Genomic DNA, 18,315 nt, shown 5'->3' on the forward strand with positions numbered 1-18,315 from the left:
AACGTGGGGTAACGCATTGTTGAAGCAGGGATGTGGGTTGGGGAGAGCTGGAGTGTGGAGAGCATGACTAAGCAGTTGGTTCATAGTCATTAGCTGACTAAGCACATCCTGTACTACAACACAACCATGATGCCTTCAAGTTGCAACTTCAGAACTACAAGTACATAATGAGATGGATGTATCTTCAGAACTGCTTTAAGTACGCCCGCCCGAGGCTTGGCCGACTCGGCGGGCTTGAAACCAGCCCCGGATCTAGTGCATTAGACCCTGGACTTTCTCCGCGGGCGGCTTGCAGCGACTGGATCTTCTCATAAAACCACATCCAAAATGGGTTCTAGTTGCCCCGGACATGGCAAAACGCAATGTGGACGAAATATCTCAAAGAGCGATGACCACACACATTATGAAAAGGAAATTCTTTTGTGCTTTCAAAAAATATTTTTCCTGCTTGCTTTTCACCCCAAACACTGCAAACTACTGTCGTATTCGCCCAATCGCAACGTCCTCCTCGGATGACCCAGTATCGCAACCATGTTTAATGCTAATCAACTCACCGGTGCGAATCCTTACGTCCCTTATCTGCAGCCGAATCTCATGTCCGCGAGCACAGGAGCCTTGAACGGCGCTCCGATGCCCAAGCTGTACACGCCAACTCGCAGAAAGCCGAGTGAGCACAACATCACCTGGCGCCCCGAGACCGACCCGGTCCTCAAGCGGCTACGCAACCCGATCCTCGTCCCGGCGCCCAACCCGGTGCCCAACGCGGCCCTCAGCCCCATGACCGTGGAGCTAGATGTCTCGGCTCTTTGCAACACCAACGGCTTCTTCCCGCCCACTGTGCCCATGTCGTTCACTGCCTCCCCTAAGACGGCTGACATGGCTGCAAAGGGACTCAACGGCGGCCGTAGAGACCAGAGAAACCCGATGAAGCTCACTGTCAACTTGACTCCGGAGCAAATCCAGCAGATTGCAACTGCGTGAGTTAGAACCTCCCCACTATCGTTATTGCTAACATCTAACTCTTGGCTAGACAGGAAAGTTTGCTTCAAAGTCGGTTTCTGGAAAGGCAGGAGATGAAGAGAATTCATCACGGCCATTGCCGCCGCCGTAAGCTTTACGGCTACGAGAAGGACCCTTTCCAGATCCACTCGAAGAAAGAGTGTTCTCGTGGCATGGATGCCGAAGAACCCTCGGCTGAAACCGGCGAGCAGGCTGAAGCCGAGCAGGAGAATCCCGATGAGAGCCACGAGGAGGCCCAGGAGCTGGAAGTAGACATGGCCAAAGACGAAAATCCCACCGCCGTGCCCTCTGCTTTGGCCGACCAGTCGACAGGCTCAGCCGGTTTCAGTGAGAAGCATCCTTTTTCCGACTGCTGTGGATTGTCGGATGATAAAACAGAGGACCAGCCCGAGTACAACGAGTCTGCCGCTTACGACGATTCTCCCGACTATGTCGACATGGCTGATTTTGAGGCCGAATCCGAACATGATGACTCGTTCCTCTACGAGGACATGGTCAAGTACGACACCGAGTCCGAGGCCGGATCGGAAACGAAATCCGAGCCCGAAGCTGCGCTGAGCCTCCCGTCAATCCTGACTCAGCCTGCCGTCGTTTCCTCTTCCCGCTTCTTGTACACGATCCCCGAGGCTGTCGACCAGGAGGGAGACAAAGTCTTTGGAGACAATACTTATACTAGACGCTCTATTGGCAAACCGGCTACTTTGGCGGAACGTCGTTTGAGAATCCCGTTTTCCCGGCTGAATCTGTCGTCCGGAGAGTCGGTTCAACAGGCCTCAGCTTACATGGCCATGAAGACGGTGCCCAAGAGCCCCATCCAGTCTTTGACTGCGGACATCACCGAATCTTACGAGAACAACGAGGCCTCAGAGGACGCACCCTTTGATGTGAGCCCGTCGTCGTCGAGATATTCGCAAGACATCATGTCAGCTAAAGTAAGTCCCTTGGATATCCCGTGCCACTTTCCCCCAAAGGCTCGGCTGGACGGAAACAATAATGGTTTGGATTTAACCCATGTACAGGGAGACGATATGCACGTCCATCCAAACGTGAGCATTCTTCAGGGTTACACGGCCTAGAAGGCCAACCAGGACGGAATGCCTCTGGAGAAGAGATCCGACGATGGCAAAAGCTCAGAGGGCGGGGCTTTGCAGGAGACCAAAAACGCCAAGGGCCACTCGGTCGAAAAGTTCTACTCGATCTCAAAGCACAAGGCAAACAAGGGCCGAGAGGGAGGCGGGCTGCTCTCGCCTCGGGGCTTTGACAAGGCCCTCCCCTTTACGCCACTGACGCCCTTTTTCAACGCCGAACCGACCAATGCCGAGACGCTTCTCGGCGATGGCGGCTGGGCCGAAAAGCCAGACGAGGAGAGCGAGTCCTCGGGCCTCGTTTGCGACGAAACCGGCAGCGTGATTGAAGAACCGGGCGTCAGCCAGATGGTGGCCCAGCCCGGTGCCGGACGGCTGGCCAACTCGGCTTCGATGGAATTCGCCGGCCAGGCCGAGGCTCGGCCCAGCCTCAAGGCGTCCATCAGCAGCATGTTCAGCGACGCCAGCACCAGCGACAAGGCCAAGACGTCCGAGAGTGCTCAGCGGTCGCGCCAGAAAGACAAGCCGGCAGAGAAAAACGAAGGCAAGAAGAAGGGCTTCTTCGAGGGCCTGCGGAAGATTGCGCGTGGAATGGTGAGTGTATCCCCCCCCCCCTTCTCGCCTGTGATTTGAAACAAGATTGACCGCCTCCGCTAACCCTCCAACGCCTAGCACGACTTGACCGCCACCAAGCGCCCGGAGCGCGCCCAGGCCAACTACTCCAGCATGAACATCTCGCTGGACCCGCGCGAGCAGAGCCTGCTGTACTGCGAGCTCGAGTACCACCTGACCAGCGCGGTGCACGGCTACATCACGACGCAGTTCAACCACGGCCGGCTGGACGCCAACAAGCTCAAGCGCGTGGCCGACGCGTGGGTGACCAAGGGCCGGCCGCGCGTCGTCGGCTTCCGCTACGACCTCGAGACGCAGCTGGAGCTCGTGGCCATGCACGACGCCGAGTTCCGCTTCTACGGCCGGCGCCAGAAGAACCTGCTCGAGATTGGCGCGCTGCTGTACGCCATGCGTATCAACGCGCGCGCCATGCAGGTGCGCACGCTCTGCCAGCCCGACTCGGTCGTGGCCAAGCAGCTAGTCGACAGCCAGTCGCTGTTCAACATGATGGGCGTGCCACACATGCAGCAGGCCGCCCTGCTGCAGATTGGCCACTTCTTCCGCGCCATTGTCGAGCGCGAGAGCCTGAAGCGCAAAGAGGCCGAGCGCACCGGCATGCAGACGCCCATGGTCGGCCCCGGCCCGGCCAGCGAGTTTCCCATGGGCGGCGAGATCAGAAGCGACATGCCGTCCATCTACAGCGCGCCTGGCAAGCAGGCTGATGTCGGCTCGCAGCAGGGCCAGCAGCGTTGACTCTCCAGGCATCCCGACGGGGGCGTAGGCTGCCTTTGTCCAGAGAAAATATATGTATCGTACGGTTGGAAGGGAAATGGACCAGGCACCCAGTGATAAGCATTACTTGGTATTCATGAAAATAAAATAAAAACTGTATTCGTTAACTCCAAGACATTGTTACAGATTACAACCCAGACCCGGCCTTTGTAGATTTCCCTTCCCTTGCCGCTCGCTTCCGCCCCTTAAAAGTTCCGGCCCGAGTACGGATCACGGTAGTTCTCGTCGTCCAAGTTGTAAACGCGGTCGTCCGAAGTGCGCGCGTCGTAGTAGCTGCTGCGGTCTTGAGACACTTCCTTTCGGTAGTCTCTGGCGCGCGAGCGGTCTCGCTCAATCAGCTCATGCTCGCGATGTCTCCCGCGGTCCTGGTCGCGGTCTCTGTAGCGGTCCGAGTGGTCGGAATAGTGCGAATGGTGGGACGAGGTGCGGATGTGGGTTGAGGACTGGGAGTGGGGGTGGGAATGTGAGCTTGAATGGCCAGAGTGATGGCTCCGTGCCTCCTGTTCACGCGCGTAGTCCCTGTCTCGGCCCCGCTCACGCTCGCGCTCTAGGCGGCTCTGGTCCCGCCGTTTGTTGTCCTCGTTGATCTTCTTGTCGATGGCATTAACACCTAGACCGACAGCCACGACGCCGGCAAGGGCTGCGAGCACGCGCTTGGTTTTGCCGCCGCTGCCGCGTTCATCGTCACTTGAGTCGTGGGAGCCATGTCTGTGGGCATTTCCGCTGTGGCTGCGGCTGCGGCTGTGGCTCCGGTGGTGGCCGGTGGTGGAGCCGTGGTCACGGCCGTCGTGATGTGAGCCTCTGTGGGCGGAGCGCTCCCGTTCTCTGTCGCGGTCTCGAGAGTCACGGAAGTCGCGTAGGTCGCGATTGTCATGGGCGTCTGAAAAGGAAGCTCTGTGGTGGGAGCGAGATACTGTGCCCACGGGAGCATGGCCGTCTACAGCGGAGACAGAGCGGCGGTGAGAGCGGCTCGAGATGGGGGCCGTGGGAGAAAGGAGCTCAGACCGCGGGGCATTGGGGTGGAGATAGGAGCTAGAGGGAGGCATGGCAGCGGTGTAGGCTGAGCGGCCGGACGAGGTGACTGGTGGCTCAACAATCGAGTAGTGCGATCTGCTGCTCATGGTAAGGGGCTGGTGGTCGTAAAAGTGGGAGGGGAGAGAAGATAGAAAAAAGACAGAGTTTGGGCGTTGATCTGTCAAAGGGCGAGCGAGAGAGTTTCAACACAGAAAGATTGGGTGTTGCACAAGTTTTGGGGACGGTTGGTTGTGGTTATTTCGAGAGAGAAAAGAGCCAAAGGGGAGATGGAAGATGAAGAAAGAAAACGAAAAGACTCGAGAGACGAGAGCATGGGCCGGTATATATAATAAATAATTGGGAATTTTTGACTCTTTACATGCATGAATCGCCAAGCAGGCAAGTACCGCCGCGCCCCTGCGATAGACGGCAGGCACCACCGTCATCCGATCCACCGCAGGACTCAACGTCTTTGTGGGACTCGAGGTCCGGCCGAGAGAGGAAAGAGCAAGAGACCATGACGACTGCTCTTGCCGTGTTCGTGAGGGCATGCACATACGTAATCCAGCCAACAAAACAGGCCGGTCGGCATTAAGCACACAGTGGGGAGGGAAACCGACAGAAGCAGTTGCTTGTTGAGTTGACAGCCCCCACCCCACTCCGCCCGCCCCTGCCTGCAGTTACTCACTCTTGTGCGCATGTACACATGTACACATGTACGCAAAGGAGCAGTTGCCAAAAGCGTTGCATGGGTCTGTGTGGCCGTGCTCTGCTGCGGCCACGGGCTGCGCTGTTGTATTGCTGCTTTCTTTTTCTTTTCTGTTTGTTTCATTGGCAGCTTCACTCTCGTCCCCTGCCGCGGCTAACGAGTGTTTACACTTGTATAAAACCTGGCCTCCGTATTCAACCCCACATCTGCATGTACATAGGTGCACCCATGATGCTTGTCGTTTCGAGCAGGAAGGAGCGCAGGATTAGTAGCTGCAGAATTAGTTATGCGAGTCTCTGCAGCCCGCGGCAGGAGAAGGAAGGCCTTATCTCGTAATTACTTACACAAGATCAACAGGAGCAAACGTGCTGGTTGCTGCAATTGCAAGAAACGAGCCACACCGCAGCCATTTTCTCAGTGGCATCCAGTCACGAGGCCACAAACGCCCCACGGATTCCAAGCCAAGTAGTTGCTCACAGAGGTCACAGGTCATGTAGTACAGCACACCCAAATTCATGGCAGTCGTGCTTTCGCTCCTGCAAAATCTCAGGCTTCTGGCCTCTTTCTGCTGGCTTCATCCCTGCCGTCTTTTTTCCCCACCTGCTTCTTTCGCATTCTATTCCAAGGTCCCACCCACCATCAGCCTTGTTTTCTCATTTTCCAACTCTCTTTCCCTTCTGCCAAGTCGAGTGACGCTGCCATTTCCAATTTTGCAGATGGTCGGCCTCAGCCGCTGCCCATCCATCGTGTCATCGTTATCACGGTTTCTATAGGTCTTGACATCATATGAGGTCATAGAGCAGACCAAGAGTTGCTCGCTGTTTTCCCAGTAGCCACTGCACACATTGTAAATCGAGTATTACAGACCATCACGTGCCGCCACAGCCGCAAATCCCAACTGCAAACTCTGCTCCTGCCCCTGCGCTCGCTTCACCATCGTGAGTTCCAAGCTCTCGGCCCAGTTTCTCAGTTGCGTGACTCCCAAGAATCTGGGTTTGACAAGAAAGGATCCACAATAAGAAAGCACCAGACCACTACGACCAACTACGTAGTTACCAAAGTTTGTCTTCCTCCTGGGTCCCATTTCACGTGCGTGTAATTTCCTTGGAACAAGTCATTCGCAACTACCAAAAGCAACCCCGAGTCCATCTGACGTAATTGCTCCCACTTAGGCATGTCGTAGTTATCGAGTCTGCTCCTTCCTGATAAGGTCCACAGCTTGTTTTCACCAGGACCACCATCTGCAAGCGGCCAAAAGAATGCATACATGTACACATACATACACAGTTATATGCGACTATACATACAGAGTCCCAAAACACCACGACCCGGGTCATAAGCCCCGATGCTACCTACGTGATGCGCTCTGGTACTGATGAGCAGTATGATGTAATATGAGAGGAACTTTGTCTCTCTCCCGCCTTTAGATAGCTAGAGCCCTCGGCCTCAGAAACCCATTGGCTTCTTAACTGCCCTTTTATTTGTCCCAACTTCAACTCTTAGGGTTCCTCGAAAGTGGCTCCTTCAACGGAGGATCCCGACTGTCGACGTTGTTATTGCTAGGGTTTCAGGGCCTACCCCGGATCTTACCCGGCTATCACAGGAGGGCGTAGCCAGTGATCCGGCCAAAGAGAAATGAACAAGGAGAATGATTGCAAGCTACGGAATAGTTACAACAGCAGCCTTGTGTAAACATTCTCTCCTTTCTCTCCCGCAACGACCAACCATACTTTATTAGTGCCATAGTCAATCAAGCTACAAACATCCCAGGTCGCACGTGAGGAAAAAAAGGAGTGCGTCCCCCCTTCTGGCTTAACCGTGTTTGTAGACGTCGCTTAGTGCGCGGATGAAATCGCAATAGTCGGCCGCAGTTTGCCGATCTCATCCCGAGGACTGCTTGAGCTTCCAGCTCCATATTGTGGATGGATGGATGGATGGATGCACGCTGCATGGCCATTACTCATGGGTAACTCAAAATCCTACGTACGCGCTTGAGTCTTTGCGACATGGAGAATCTCGTATTAATTAGCCACGCCTTGGCCGGCCCGGAAAGCCAGTTGGACCAAACGGTAAACACCAGGGCTCACTTGTCAATATGTCTCTGGCTGTCCTTCTTCCAGCCAGAGGGCTTTGGCAAAAACAGAAGCAGCTGGTCGTCGGCCCAACTGCCATGTGTCTCTCCAAGCCTTCCGCCAGAGAAACAGGTCTACCCACCCACGTCAAGCTTGCTATGCCGCTCATGTTACACGTAGACCGTCACACCGCTCTGCCTTTGTCTTGGCCCACTTGGACAGCCGTTACTCTGACAGATGCCAGGCCAAAGGTCTGCCCGGTCTTCCCTCTTTTCTCCCACATGCGGCTTTCCACACTCATGATTGGCACTGTCGGGCCACAGCCTGACACACAACTTTAAATGTAGGCGCACACAATAGGATACTGACAGCACTGTGCCAAGCCGTAAAGTAGGTGAAGCTCTGGCAGATTGGCCAGGCCTAGCCTGGCGTACATGCGGATTAAGCGGTCAAAGTCGGGGTAAGCGACGATGCAAATGTAACCTCTAGTTGCCCACAGCTACCAGCCGCTGGTCACTAGCAATTATCTTCATACCTGGCTGCAATAGTCGCTGGCTTGCAGCTTGGGTAGCCGCCTTCTCCACTTGCATCGGCAAACTCTCGCCGATATAGACTCGCAGCCAACGTCCGTGGTGCCGACGGTCTATGCGTCGTTTTTTTTTTGCACGCCACTAGTCCTTCCTACGCGGCCCATTTGGCGCTCTGAATCATTTAATATGCACTATTTGATATCCTACGAGTATTCCATTTGTCATAGTAAGACCCAGCAGTAGACGTGTCTATTTTCTGTTTCTGCAGCTATTTTCTGTTTCTGCAGCTATTTGCAGTATTAATACAGCTGGTTGATCACACGCTTTGCTTTTCAGACACACGCTCTTTTGCCTTCTTTCTTCCATCCCAACCTGCCTTTTTTTTTTCTCATAAATTCTCTCCAGCTCCCGGGAAACCAGCATGGCTAAAGTGTCGACCCCCACCACTGACGTGGCGATATCTGGCATGGACTTGCCTTCGCCAAAGACCTTTGAAGCAAAAGACAAGCCCTGCACCGACATCGAGGCCGCAGCGAGCGTCACTGCATCTGAAGGGGCTGTGGATCGGATCATTCTGCAAAAATGGAACTCTCCGAGTGTTAACATCATGCGGACGGGCTCCGTGGTATTTGCCTTTTTTACCATGGGCATGAGTGACGGGTCCATTGGTGTAAGTCAACCCGCGGATTTCCTCTCCAGCCTATGAGCCCCAATCTCCCTTCCATCTGGCATACTGTGCGAGTTCCCAGTCTCGCAATACCAGCACAAATCACACGCTCATCTCGCATTGGCTCTGATTCTCGGCCGCCTTTGAGTCCCGTTGTGTGTGTGTAACGATGCGCCGGGCTTTTATGTACGACCGTGCGTGCAACTGTTGCTGACACTGTGCCATAACCTCAGACTCTCCTCCCCTATGTAAGTTTGAGACGACATGATACAGCATAATCACGGCTCTGCTGTGTAAAAGTATACAAGGCTTTTGTGAACTCAACGGGTCCCAGCCGGCCCTTTGACACACCACTTTGGTCTTCGGTCTCGGGGCTACCTACAGGCGCAAGTGACTAACCCTTGGTAGATTGAACGCGACTATGGCCTGTCATATACCGTCGTTTCTGTCCTGTTTCTCTCGCCGTGCCTGGGCTATCTGATTGCCGGCCTTGTCAACAACCATCTCCACTACCATTTCGGCCAGTTTGGCGTGGCTGCCCTCGGCCCGCTTCTTCACACTGCGGGTTTCCTGCCTCTCGTGTTCCATCCGCCGTATCCAGTGCTGCCGGTCGCCATGTTTATCTCGGGCCTCGGAAGCGGCGTGCAGGATAGTGCGTGGAATGCGTGGGCAGGGAACATGCAGAACTCAAACGAGCTCCTGGGCATCATCCACGGCGTCTACGGGCTTGGTGGCACCGTCGGCCCCCTGATCGCTACTGCCATGCTGACGAAAGCTGACTGTCCATGGTGGTACTTTTTTTACCTGATGCTGGGCTTCTCTGCTATTGAAATACCCATTAATATGTGGGCATTCTGGGGCCAGAGCGGGCGTGTCCATCGCGAAAGCATGCAGGCTGTGGACGACGGACTGCGTGTCTCGACGAAACGGATTCTCAGCCGGCCGCTGACGTGGCTCATCTCGATATTCCTACTGGGCTACGTTGGAGTGGAAATTAGTTTGGGCGGCTGGATCACCACCTTTATGATGGAGGTCCGCCACGCCGAACCGTTCCTCGCCGGCATCAGCACCACATTCTATTGGCTGGGTATCACCCTGGGGCGCTTCATTCTCGGATTTGCCACAAGCCGCATTGGCGAGAAGCTCGCCATAACCATCTACTTGTCTCTGTGCATTCTGCTCCAGATCATGTACTGGCAGGTGCCCAGCATCCCGGCGTCCATTGTCTTTATTATCCTGATGGGCTTCTTTCTCGGCCCCTTGTTCCCGGCAGCTATCGTAGCCACCACCAAGCTTCTCAGCAAAAACTACCACGTGGGGACCATCGGCGTGGCATCGGCGGCCGGCGGCTGCGGAGGTGCTCTGCTGCCGTTTGCCGTGGGCGCGCTCGCGCAGTCTCGCGGCATCTCGGTCTTGCAGGTGGTTGCGCTGGTGATTTTGATCTTCATCACGTGTGTGTGGGTTTGCGTGCCCGGTGGCTTCCACAAAGGCGGGCTGGAAGAGGCGCGTGATAACAACCATGTCCCGGGCCAGGAGGTGATTAACATGTATCGCCGGATCAAGGCTAGCACGTGGTTTCGAGGGAAGAGGGTGGCGGTGGAGGCTAAATAAAAAAGAAAATAGATGGGCGGGCGGGTGTTTGCGTGGAATAAAGTATCGGTAGCTGCAACCTTCTCAACATGTTTTGACTTGGCGTTTATTTTGACTTTGCTTTTCTTAATTTCACCTCCAATAGGTCTATTGCTGCCCAATGATCTCAAATGAGCCCACCAACGGCCTTGGGGCCTTTGCCTCGCCTTGAATCCGGAAACTATACTGGCCTGGAGACCAGTAGCTTCCCATGGCATAACACGTCGCACCACCGCCAATGACCACAACCTCTCCATTTCTCTCCACGCCACCGCTTCCAATAAAGAATGGCCTGTGAGGACAGTCGCCTGTGAGTTTCTCATCACGGAGACACCTTACAAGGATACCAGCAGTTTCAGTGCTCTGTAAGCATCCCGCCTTGGCTTCCGTCTCTTCGCTGATCAGCAGGATATCGGATCTTGTGGGGATCAAATGGTTGCCCACAATGCCGCCGACTAACACCACCGAACCAGACGACAAAGGTATCGCCAGTGCGCCAAATCGAGCCAGGCCAGCGTCACACTGTACCTGCACAAATCGAATCGTTTTCTGCTCGAGGTCAAGATGCCAGCGGTATGTGCTTTCGTCTACGAGACCAGAAGCTGTGATACCGCCAGACAAAAAGCCGTGGGCTTCGGAGAGCGAGCCCAACGCAGCTCCGAACCTTGGAGCTGGAACGGTGCCTAGCGCCTGGCACTTGGACCAGCCTTGGTCTATGTATATGTATATCCCGTCAGAAATCTCGGTTGCGCCCATCTTGCCGCCAACTAGGAGTGCAAGGCTTGAAGTGCCAAGTCTCGTAACTGAGTGGCGATACAGTGTTTGGGGCAGCGGAACTCCCTTGCTCCAGCTGTTCTTCTTCTTGTCAAGTATCCATGTGTCGCTCATGGCTCTCGCAGGTGAAGCGCGCCCGCCTGCAAGCAGCACACATGACCCAAGGTCTGTCGTTGAAAAGCACACCCGAGGAGCAGGACCAGCCCAGCCAGGGTCCAAGACTGGCTGGAACGAGTAAACATCAACAGATGGGGAGCGATTTGTAACACCCTGGCCGAAGAACGAAGCAATGGCGTCACCACCGTCTGCCTCGATGGCAACGGCACCGCCATGGCGTCTGTGAATGTGCGGTCCGGCGGCAGTCAAGAAGCCAACGTCAATCTCTAAACTAGGCGTTGATTCGGCTTCGTACATGTTGTGTCTCTTGGCATCAACATAATCAATTGGCGCCACGTTGGACGCATGGACAATGGTGTAGTGAGTCCCAAAGACGGCAAACTCTTCCCACTCGTCGAACGGCTCTACGTGGTCCAATTGAGCGCGGTCCTCTGCACTCATGAAAAAGGAGTCACCCCACGCCTCCCAAAGGTTCCAGGCACGCGAATACGCCCAGCCCAGAGTCTTGAAGCGCTCTTCCTGGTGGGACATCGTCGGGTATCGATAAACAGACTTGAGCGAAGTCTGCAGCTTGTCAAAGTGGGCAAGCATGTTCTGGGCAAAGGGGTGACGAGGCCCGTCGGGTAGGATTTGCTCGAGCAGGCAAAACTCGGCTGGGAGAAGGGGAATGGCTTGGTGTTAGCATCGTGACGAGGTGGGTATTCTGTGAAGAAACATGGTTGCCCTTCATATTTAAATGCAGAAAAGTCAAGAGTCAGTCTAGATGAAAAAGAACGGTGTGTCTTACCACTCGAAATTGTCGATGCCCATTGCACCACGTTGTCCGCAGACTTATTATCCATGTAGGTGATGGAGACCTCGGCCACGAACAATACATGACTGTCGTTCAAATCCACAACCTCTTGAATCATCTTGGTCACGGCATCAAGCTCGCGCAAGTCGCACGCAATCTGGGAATACTTGGGGCTTTCGAGAATGACGCCCGTGGCCCGTTCTGTGGCCTTGAAGGAATCGCCCAAGAGCTTCGCCAGCTCGGGGATTTGCATGACAATCTGCTTCTTCTTGTGCATCATGTCGGGATAGTCAACGTCAATAAAGGTCGCAGCGGGACTCAAATCAGCGTACTTTTCTTCGCATTGCCAGGGCAGGACATCGCTTGAAACGTAGATACATCAGCCAGGGGTCAGACTCAGCCGGCCTCTCTCGCCACGCTTGGAAAAAGGGCCACTTACCTACCGCAGCCCAGGTTCACGACCACCTTTTTCCTGGCGCCGCAATCGCGCCGCAGAAACTCGCGTACGCTGACGTCAATCGCGCGCAGCCGGAACCAGTAGCCGCGGTTGACCAGCGGCGAGCGGCGCTGGAACCGCGGCACAAAATAGCGAAAGTAGTGCTCCTCCTCGGGATAGTACAGCTTTTCGACGCTGCGCTTCGAGGTGATGCTGCTGCTGTTCGTCTGCAGCGCGGGATCAGCATCTCAGTCCAAGACTCGCCGCTCGTAGCCCGCGGGTCACGGGACGACGGCCAGAGCGGCCACTTACACCCATGATCAGTTCGTCGAGCAGTGCTTTTTTCTTGTCTGCGGCGCTGGGCACCGGCTCGCCGGCTGGAGCGCCGGACTTCTCGGCACGGCGGGAAGGCATCGTCGGCGCAGTTGTTGGCGATGCGGTTTGAGTTGGTGGTTGATTGACGATTGGTTCGCAACGTCACACAGAGAATTTGAGGGCCATGCAGTTATCAGGGTTGGCGTTGGCGTCTTGCATCTAACGGGGCGTATTCTTATGTCGGGCTGGTCAGTGCTTCCTGCCCACTTGACATCTTGGAGCTTCGTTCTTTTCTGCAACTGCCCTTTTTCCCTCCTCGCCAACTATTTTGCAAGTGCCTTGTCAAAGTGCAACTACCCAACGAGATCTTTCTATCAGAGAATGAACTCCAGACCGAGTGGTTAATCCCCGGGTTTTCTTTTTTCTTTTCTTTTCTTTTCTATTAACTAACCCTTTTCTTTTGACTCCAGCCGCCATCCATCTGCGAAGCCCCTCCCCCGTTTTCCCTCCAAATTTACAGCTCAAATCCCAGTCAACCATGGCGTCATCGGCGTCGTCGCAAAGCCTCAACTTCATCACATTCAACCAAGACCACAGCTGTCTTGCGGTAGGCAAGCACGGCCCCGGACGATGCTCCCGCGTCCCGTGTCCGGCGCTCTCCGGCTTCCGGGCCGGCCCCGGCGCGCCCCCGAACCGCCTCCGCTAACCTGCCCCTCTCCGATCGCAGGCACCACCGATGGCTTCCGCATCTACCACACCGAGCCGTTTTCCAAGATCTTCAGCAGCGATGAGGGCAACATCAGCATCATCGGGATGCTGTTCTCGACGTCGCTAGTGGCCTTGATCATGTCGCCGCGCCACATGATGATCCAGAACACAAAGGTACACGCTCCTCCCATCCCCCGCTGCACCGGCCCCTGAACCCCGCGGCTGACTCCCGTTTCTTCCGTCCCAGCGCTCCTCCGTCATCTGCGAGCTCACCTTCCCCTCGGCCGTGCTCGCCGTCCGCATGAACCGCAAGCGGCTGGCCACGATTCTCGAAAACGAAATCTACATCTACGACATCTCCAACATGTCGCTGCTGCACACCATGACCACGTCGCCGAATCCCGCCGCCATCTGCGCGCTCTCGCCCTCGTCCGACAACTGCTTCCTCGCCTACCCCATGCCCAAGCCGCGCGGCGTCTCCGGCGATGCCCGACCCGCCCACGCGCCGCCGGCCGCCGACTACGTGCCGCCCACGTCGGGCGAGGTGCTGATTTTCGATACCCTCACGCTCAAGGCCGTCAACGTCGTCGAGGCGCACCGCTCGCCGCTCTCGTGCATTGACCTGAACAGCGACGGCACCCTGCTGGCCACCGCCAGCGAAACCGGCACCATCATCCGCATCTTTTCCGTGCCGAGCGGCCAGAAGCTATACCAGTTCCGCCGCGGCACCTATCCCTCCACCATCTACAGCATGTCCTTCAACCTCAGCTCTACCCTGCTGTGCGTCTCGTCCACCAGCGACACCGTGCACATCTTCCGCCTCGCCGGCCCGACCGGCGCGTCGGTCCCCGTCGTCGCCGGCACGCCCGCGCCCATCGAACCGCCCGAATCCACCCAGCCCTACCGCTGGACCCGAGGCCGCGCCAAAAGCACCGACAGCAGCATGGCCGAAAGCAAAGCCGCCATCACACCGCCGGACGCCAGCGACAAAGCCGCCGCCGCCGCCGGCCAAGCCTCCGACACCCGGCCCGGTGGCGGGTCCTTGGGCAACATCCTCCGCCGCTCGTCCGTCATTATGGGCCGCTCGGTCGCCGGCGTCGTCGGCTCGTACCTCCCACAAACCGTCACGGAGATGTGGGAGCCCACGCGCGACTTTGCCTACATCAAGATCCCAAAGTCGGCGGGGGCCGGCGCCGCGCGCGCCCTGACTGCTGCGCCGGGCGGGCCGTTGCGCAGCGTCGTGGCCATGAGCAGCAGCAGTCCGCAGGTCATGGTGGTTACCAGCGATGGGGGGTTCTATGTGTTCAATATCGACATGGAAAGCGGCGGCGAGGGGTGTCTGGTGAAGCAGTTTTCGTGAGTATCCGGCTCTCTTAGCTGTGTTTTTCGTGGTTGTGAGTACTAATGTAAAGCGTCTAGAATCCTTGATAGCGATGACCGTCCAATGGCGGCTTATTAGGAACGAAAAAGACAACGAGACAGTTTTTTTTTTTTCTTTTTTACAGTCAGTCAGTTAGCAAGTTTTTTTAGTCTTGGGCACCCAGTCCCTTCTTCTCATCTCTTTTTTTTGGAGTCTCTCTATATTGCTATAAATTTCATTTGATACCAAATCTCTGTCGAGTCTATTAATTCTTGTAAAGCAAGGCGTAGAACGAGAAACAAGTCAGGCAAAAAAAAACAATAAAGAAACTATAGTTGGCTACTGGATAGGACTGCCCGATGACGTCATCAACATGTCCCCGATCGCAAAGGGAAAAAAAAAAAGAGAGACCAATAATTCCACAGTGAAGCATATAGTTAGTTCTCAGTCGTAAAGAGGAAAAAATCATAAAGGCCCTCTCCTCCCCAAACTCCTGTACCGAACGCCATGCATGAACAAGAAAACACAATAAAAAAAAACCCCAGGCCAATCAACTGCAGAAATATGGCTGGTTCAACAGGGCAATCTCCCGCGTGATCTGCGCCCACTCCAGCTCCCGCTCCAGCGCTCCGTTGCCCGTCCCACAGTCACCAGGACCCGCCAATGCATCTGTCGTGGCGTTTTGGCGGCGCACAACCTCTTCCCAGCGCAAGAGCTCGTACATGAACCGGAGATGCGGTTGAATGATAACGTTGAGACGCCGCGCCCGCACAAAGCAATAGGCCCTGGGGAGAGAGAGGTTAAAGGAGCGCATGATTTCGGCAATGCAGATGGTAGCCGACCGGGAAACACCGACGCGGCAATGTACCAACGTGGCGCTGCCCTGCTGGCGGGCGCGGTCAATAAACTCAAAGCAGCGCTCGAATTGCGACGTCAAGCCGTCGATTCCGTTGTCCTGGACGCCCTGGACCAGACACACGTTATCAGAGCCCCATCGCTCAAACTCACCCTCGTTCCAGTCTGCAACCTCACCTACGCTGAGAAGCTGGGTAATGCCGAGCTTTCGCAGCAGATCTGGGTTCTTGGCGTGACTGATGCTTCCCAAGTACATGTAGTCTGTGATTCTGCTGGGAAAGGATCCATCAATGGACCGGAACCATCGTGGTTCATTGGTCGCAGTCACTTGCAACAATTCACGTTCCACGTTTTTGCAGGCCGGGGAAGCCTGCATCAACGGAAGACTGAGTTGTTTGAGAAGGGCGACGTCGCTGGGATAGGCAAAGAAGTTGCGCTTCAGCTCTGTGTGTAGGTCTAGCCAAGCTGTAGGAATGGGCCGGCCAGTGCTGTAGGCATAATACGCAATCGCAAGAAGGGTAGTCTCCGTGTATCCATCACCGCAGTGTAAGAGAATCTTGCGTGGCCGGACTTTGGCGCCTTCAGAAGACGGTTGGCTAGCTTCGTGAGACCCTTGGGATCCATGGGCGATTTTGTAGATTGACGCGCAAACATCTACAACTTGCCCCAACTCTAACTGGGAACAGGACGGAGATGAAATGCTCCCACTAGCAGGGAACTGGGCGGTAGAGCGAATTGGCGATGATTCACCAACGAACGGGAGACAGATGCAAAGCTCGCGGAACACATCTGGCTGGACTGTGGCATTATCTGCGCATTCGATGAATACATCAAACTGAGGGTCGTCCGGACTTTGTATTGAGAGGTTTGGCGTCGATCCTAGCCATACGTTGTGGGCAATCTGGGTCGGCTTGGTCATCTGGCGCATCTCGATGGCTTCCTGGCTTTGAAAGTCGACTGTACGGCCAGTGTGATGTCCAGCAGAGTCAATTGACACGAGCTCGGAATGGAACTCTTCGAAAGCAGCAAAGGGGGTGACGCAAACAAAGGTGTTCATGACTGGCACATGGACACGGCCACTTGCGCCCTGCTTTGCCCGCCAGCTACTCTGGGCGGAGGCTATGTGGTGAGCGATGTTGAAGACGACATCGCGGTTGTCGCCATACACGATGATATCAGAGATTGTGGCTGTCTTGGCGCTCTGGATGCTGAAATTGCGAACACTAAAGCCAGTTTTGGGGTCTGCATCAATAAACCCGGTCTCGTAGGTTTCGGTGTTGCAATCGGGGGTTCCATCCCTGCGCGGCACCCTAGTTATGATGTCACTCGGGGCCAAGGCGCCTTTTAATCGCGCCTTGCTGAGGTCGCCGTTGGCCTTGACGAGTGTCACTGATCGCAAGCATTCCGGGATTCCATGGTGCTGTGGGCGACGGCGGGCAAAAAAGGCCCTTTGAATATTATTCCGCGGGTGAAGACCGTGAAGCCACGGAAACACGCGCGACGGGGCAGGCAGTGGCTGGCTGGCCATGTAGTGCACGGCATTTGACAGGCCCAGGGGATCTATGGAGTAGACCGAGACGCCGCCACAGCTCACGCGCTCATAGTTGTGGGGAGGGAACAGCAACGAGCGCGGGGAGTCTGTCTCGGTTTCATCTCCGCTGTCCTCGGAGTCCTGCGGGCTGAGCGAAAGGTGGTCCGGAGATAGGCTTTGCGCGGTTCCAGGGGGACAGTACGGAAGATGTCGCGACGCCGATGACAGCGATGATCTTGGGATAGCCACGGAGACAGGGTTTGGGGATGGCCCAGGCAAGGCATCAGCGAGTTTGTCGCACGAGGGCGGGATGGAGACGGCGGCTATGGTGGTAGCCATCATAAAGCAGTCGGAGAGAGATCACACGTTGGGACGGACGCTGAAGCAGGATCTCGATCCCCTGTTGGCGTGGATGCGACAAGACCCACTGCCCGATGCTGTCGATAAGATCGGCTGGTATAGAGCGGTTTTCAGCAAAGACGAGCTTGAGATGGAGAGCTATTGCAGTGGGTGGCCCGAGCCGGAGGAGAGGGACCATGAAAGGGATCGAGTCGGAGATGGAGAGAATGGAAGAGCAAAGCAAAGAGGCGGACGGGAAAATATCTCACGCGGGCTGGAGTGTCAGATAATTGGGGGACACCAGACAAGACACCAAGACAGCACGGCCAGCAATATAAAAAACAAAGCGAGACCTGGGCAAATTGGTAGAATAATAATAAGCGACGGGCGAGCGAACAAGGAGGCGGCTGGGGTGTTGGAGGCGGAAACAAGGAGGTTTAAGTTTGTAGGGAGAGAGGGCAGGGGGCGAGGGGGAAAGAAAGAGAGGAGGAGGGGAGAGCTGGAGGTGTTATCGCAGAAGAAGAAAAGGCGGCGAGGTGATGGTAAAAAAAAAACTAGATATTAAAAATGGATGGTGAGCAGGAGGTCGACTGATAAGCTGGCTGTAGAGAAGCGAGGGCGGGACTGGGGAAAAAAAAAGAAAAAAAAAAAAAAAAAGAGGATTAATTTAGACTTACAAAAACGAAAGGGAGCACGACGGGATGAGAGTTTTGGTGATAGAAATAGCGAGAGAGAAATGGCGAGAAAAATAAAAAGAAGAAGAAGAAAAAAAGACAAAGAGAAGAAAGAGAAAGAGAAAGAAAAGCACAAGAAAAAAAGAAGAGGGACCTCCCAAACAAAAGCAAAGCAGTTGCCTCCCAAAAGCAAGATTCGCAAATGGTCCCCGCAAAGAAACAAAAAGGCAACTGCCACAGCAAGTGCGCGCCCAATCCGGCCGCTGCGGAATGGAAAACGGCA

General features: G+C 55.3%; 6 protein-coding genes across 6 annotated transcripts; 3 read left to right on the forward strand and 3 right to left on the reverse strand.

Moving 5' to 3' along the window:
- Positions 1-531: 531 nt before the first annotated feature.
- On the forward strand, positions 532-3,470 carry BROUX77_007087 (uncharacterized protein; the record flags this gene model as incomplete). The annotated part of the gene is made up of 4 exons (XM_073752144.1): positions 532-977; positions 1,031-1,952; positions 2,097-2,699; positions 2,778-3,470. 4 exons carry the CDS (start codon positions 532-534, stop codon positions 3,468-3,470), a joined length of 2,664 nt encoding a protein of 887 aa, XP_073602498.1.
- Positions 3,471-3,694: 224 nt separating this feature from the next.
- Positions 3,695-4,630, reverse strand: BROUX77_007088 (uncharacterized protein; the record flags this gene model as incomplete). The annotated part of the gene is made up of 1 exon (XM_073752145.1): positions 3,695-4,630. The coding sequence occupies one exon, from the start codon at positions 4,628-4,630 to the stop codon at positions 3,695-3,697; it is 936 nt and encodes a 311-aa protein (XP_073602499.1).
- Positions 4,631-8,255: 3,625 nt separating this feature from the next.
- On the forward strand, positions 8,256-10,112 carry BROUX77_007089 (uncharacterized protein; the record flags this gene model as incomplete). The annotated part of the gene is made up of 3 exons (XM_073752146.1): positions 8,256-8,504; positions 8,735-8,749; positions 8,910-10,112. The coding sequence occupies 3 exons, from the start codon at positions 8,256-8,258 to the stop codon at positions 10,110-10,112; spliced, it is 1,467 nt and encodes a 488-aa protein (XP_073602500.1).
- A 126-nt stretch (positions 10,113-10,238) lies between these two features.
- On the reverse strand, positions 10,239-12,664 carry BROUX77_007090 (uncharacterized protein; the record flags this gene model as incomplete). Its single annotated transcript, XM_073752147.1, has 4 exons — positions 10,239-11,674; positions 11,809-12,176; positions 12,254-12,477; positions 12,563-12,664. 4 exons carry the CDS (start codon positions 12,662-12,664, stop codon positions 10,239-10,241), a joined length of 2,130 nt encoding a protein of 709 aa, XP_073602501.1.
- Positions 12,665-13,103: 439 nt separating this feature from the next.
- On the forward strand, positions 13,104-14,732 carry BROUX77_007091 (uncharacterized protein; the record flags this gene model as incomplete). Its single annotated transcript, XM_073752148.1, has 4 exons — positions 13,104-13,212; positions 13,293-13,447; positions 13,521-14,629; positions 14,693-14,732. 4 exons carry the CDS (start codon positions 13,104-13,106, stop codon positions 14,730-14,732), a joined length of 1,413 nt encoding a protein of 470 aa, XP_073602502.1.
- A 451-nt stretch (positions 14,733-15,183) lies between these two features.
- Positions 15,184-17,358, reverse strand: BROUX77_007092 (uncharacterized protein; the record flags this gene model as incomplete). The annotated part of the gene is made up of 1 exon (XM_073752149.1): positions 15,184-17,358. The coding sequence occupies one exon, from the start codon at positions 17,356-17,358 to the stop codon at positions 15,184-15,186; it is 2,175 nt and encodes a 724-aa protein (XP_073602503.1).
- Positions 17,359-18,315: the final 957 nt, after the last annotated feature.

The sequence above is a fragment of the Berkeleyomyces rouxiae genome, assembly GCF_048999995.1.
Source record: "Berkeleyomyces rouxiae strain 22BRR77 chromosome Unknown BrBRR77_ptg000011l, whole genome shotgun sequence".
Taxonomy (NCBI): Eukaryota; Fungi; Ascomycota; class Sordariomycetes; order Microascales; family Ceratocystidaceae; genus Berkeleyomyces; species Berkeleyomyces rouxiae.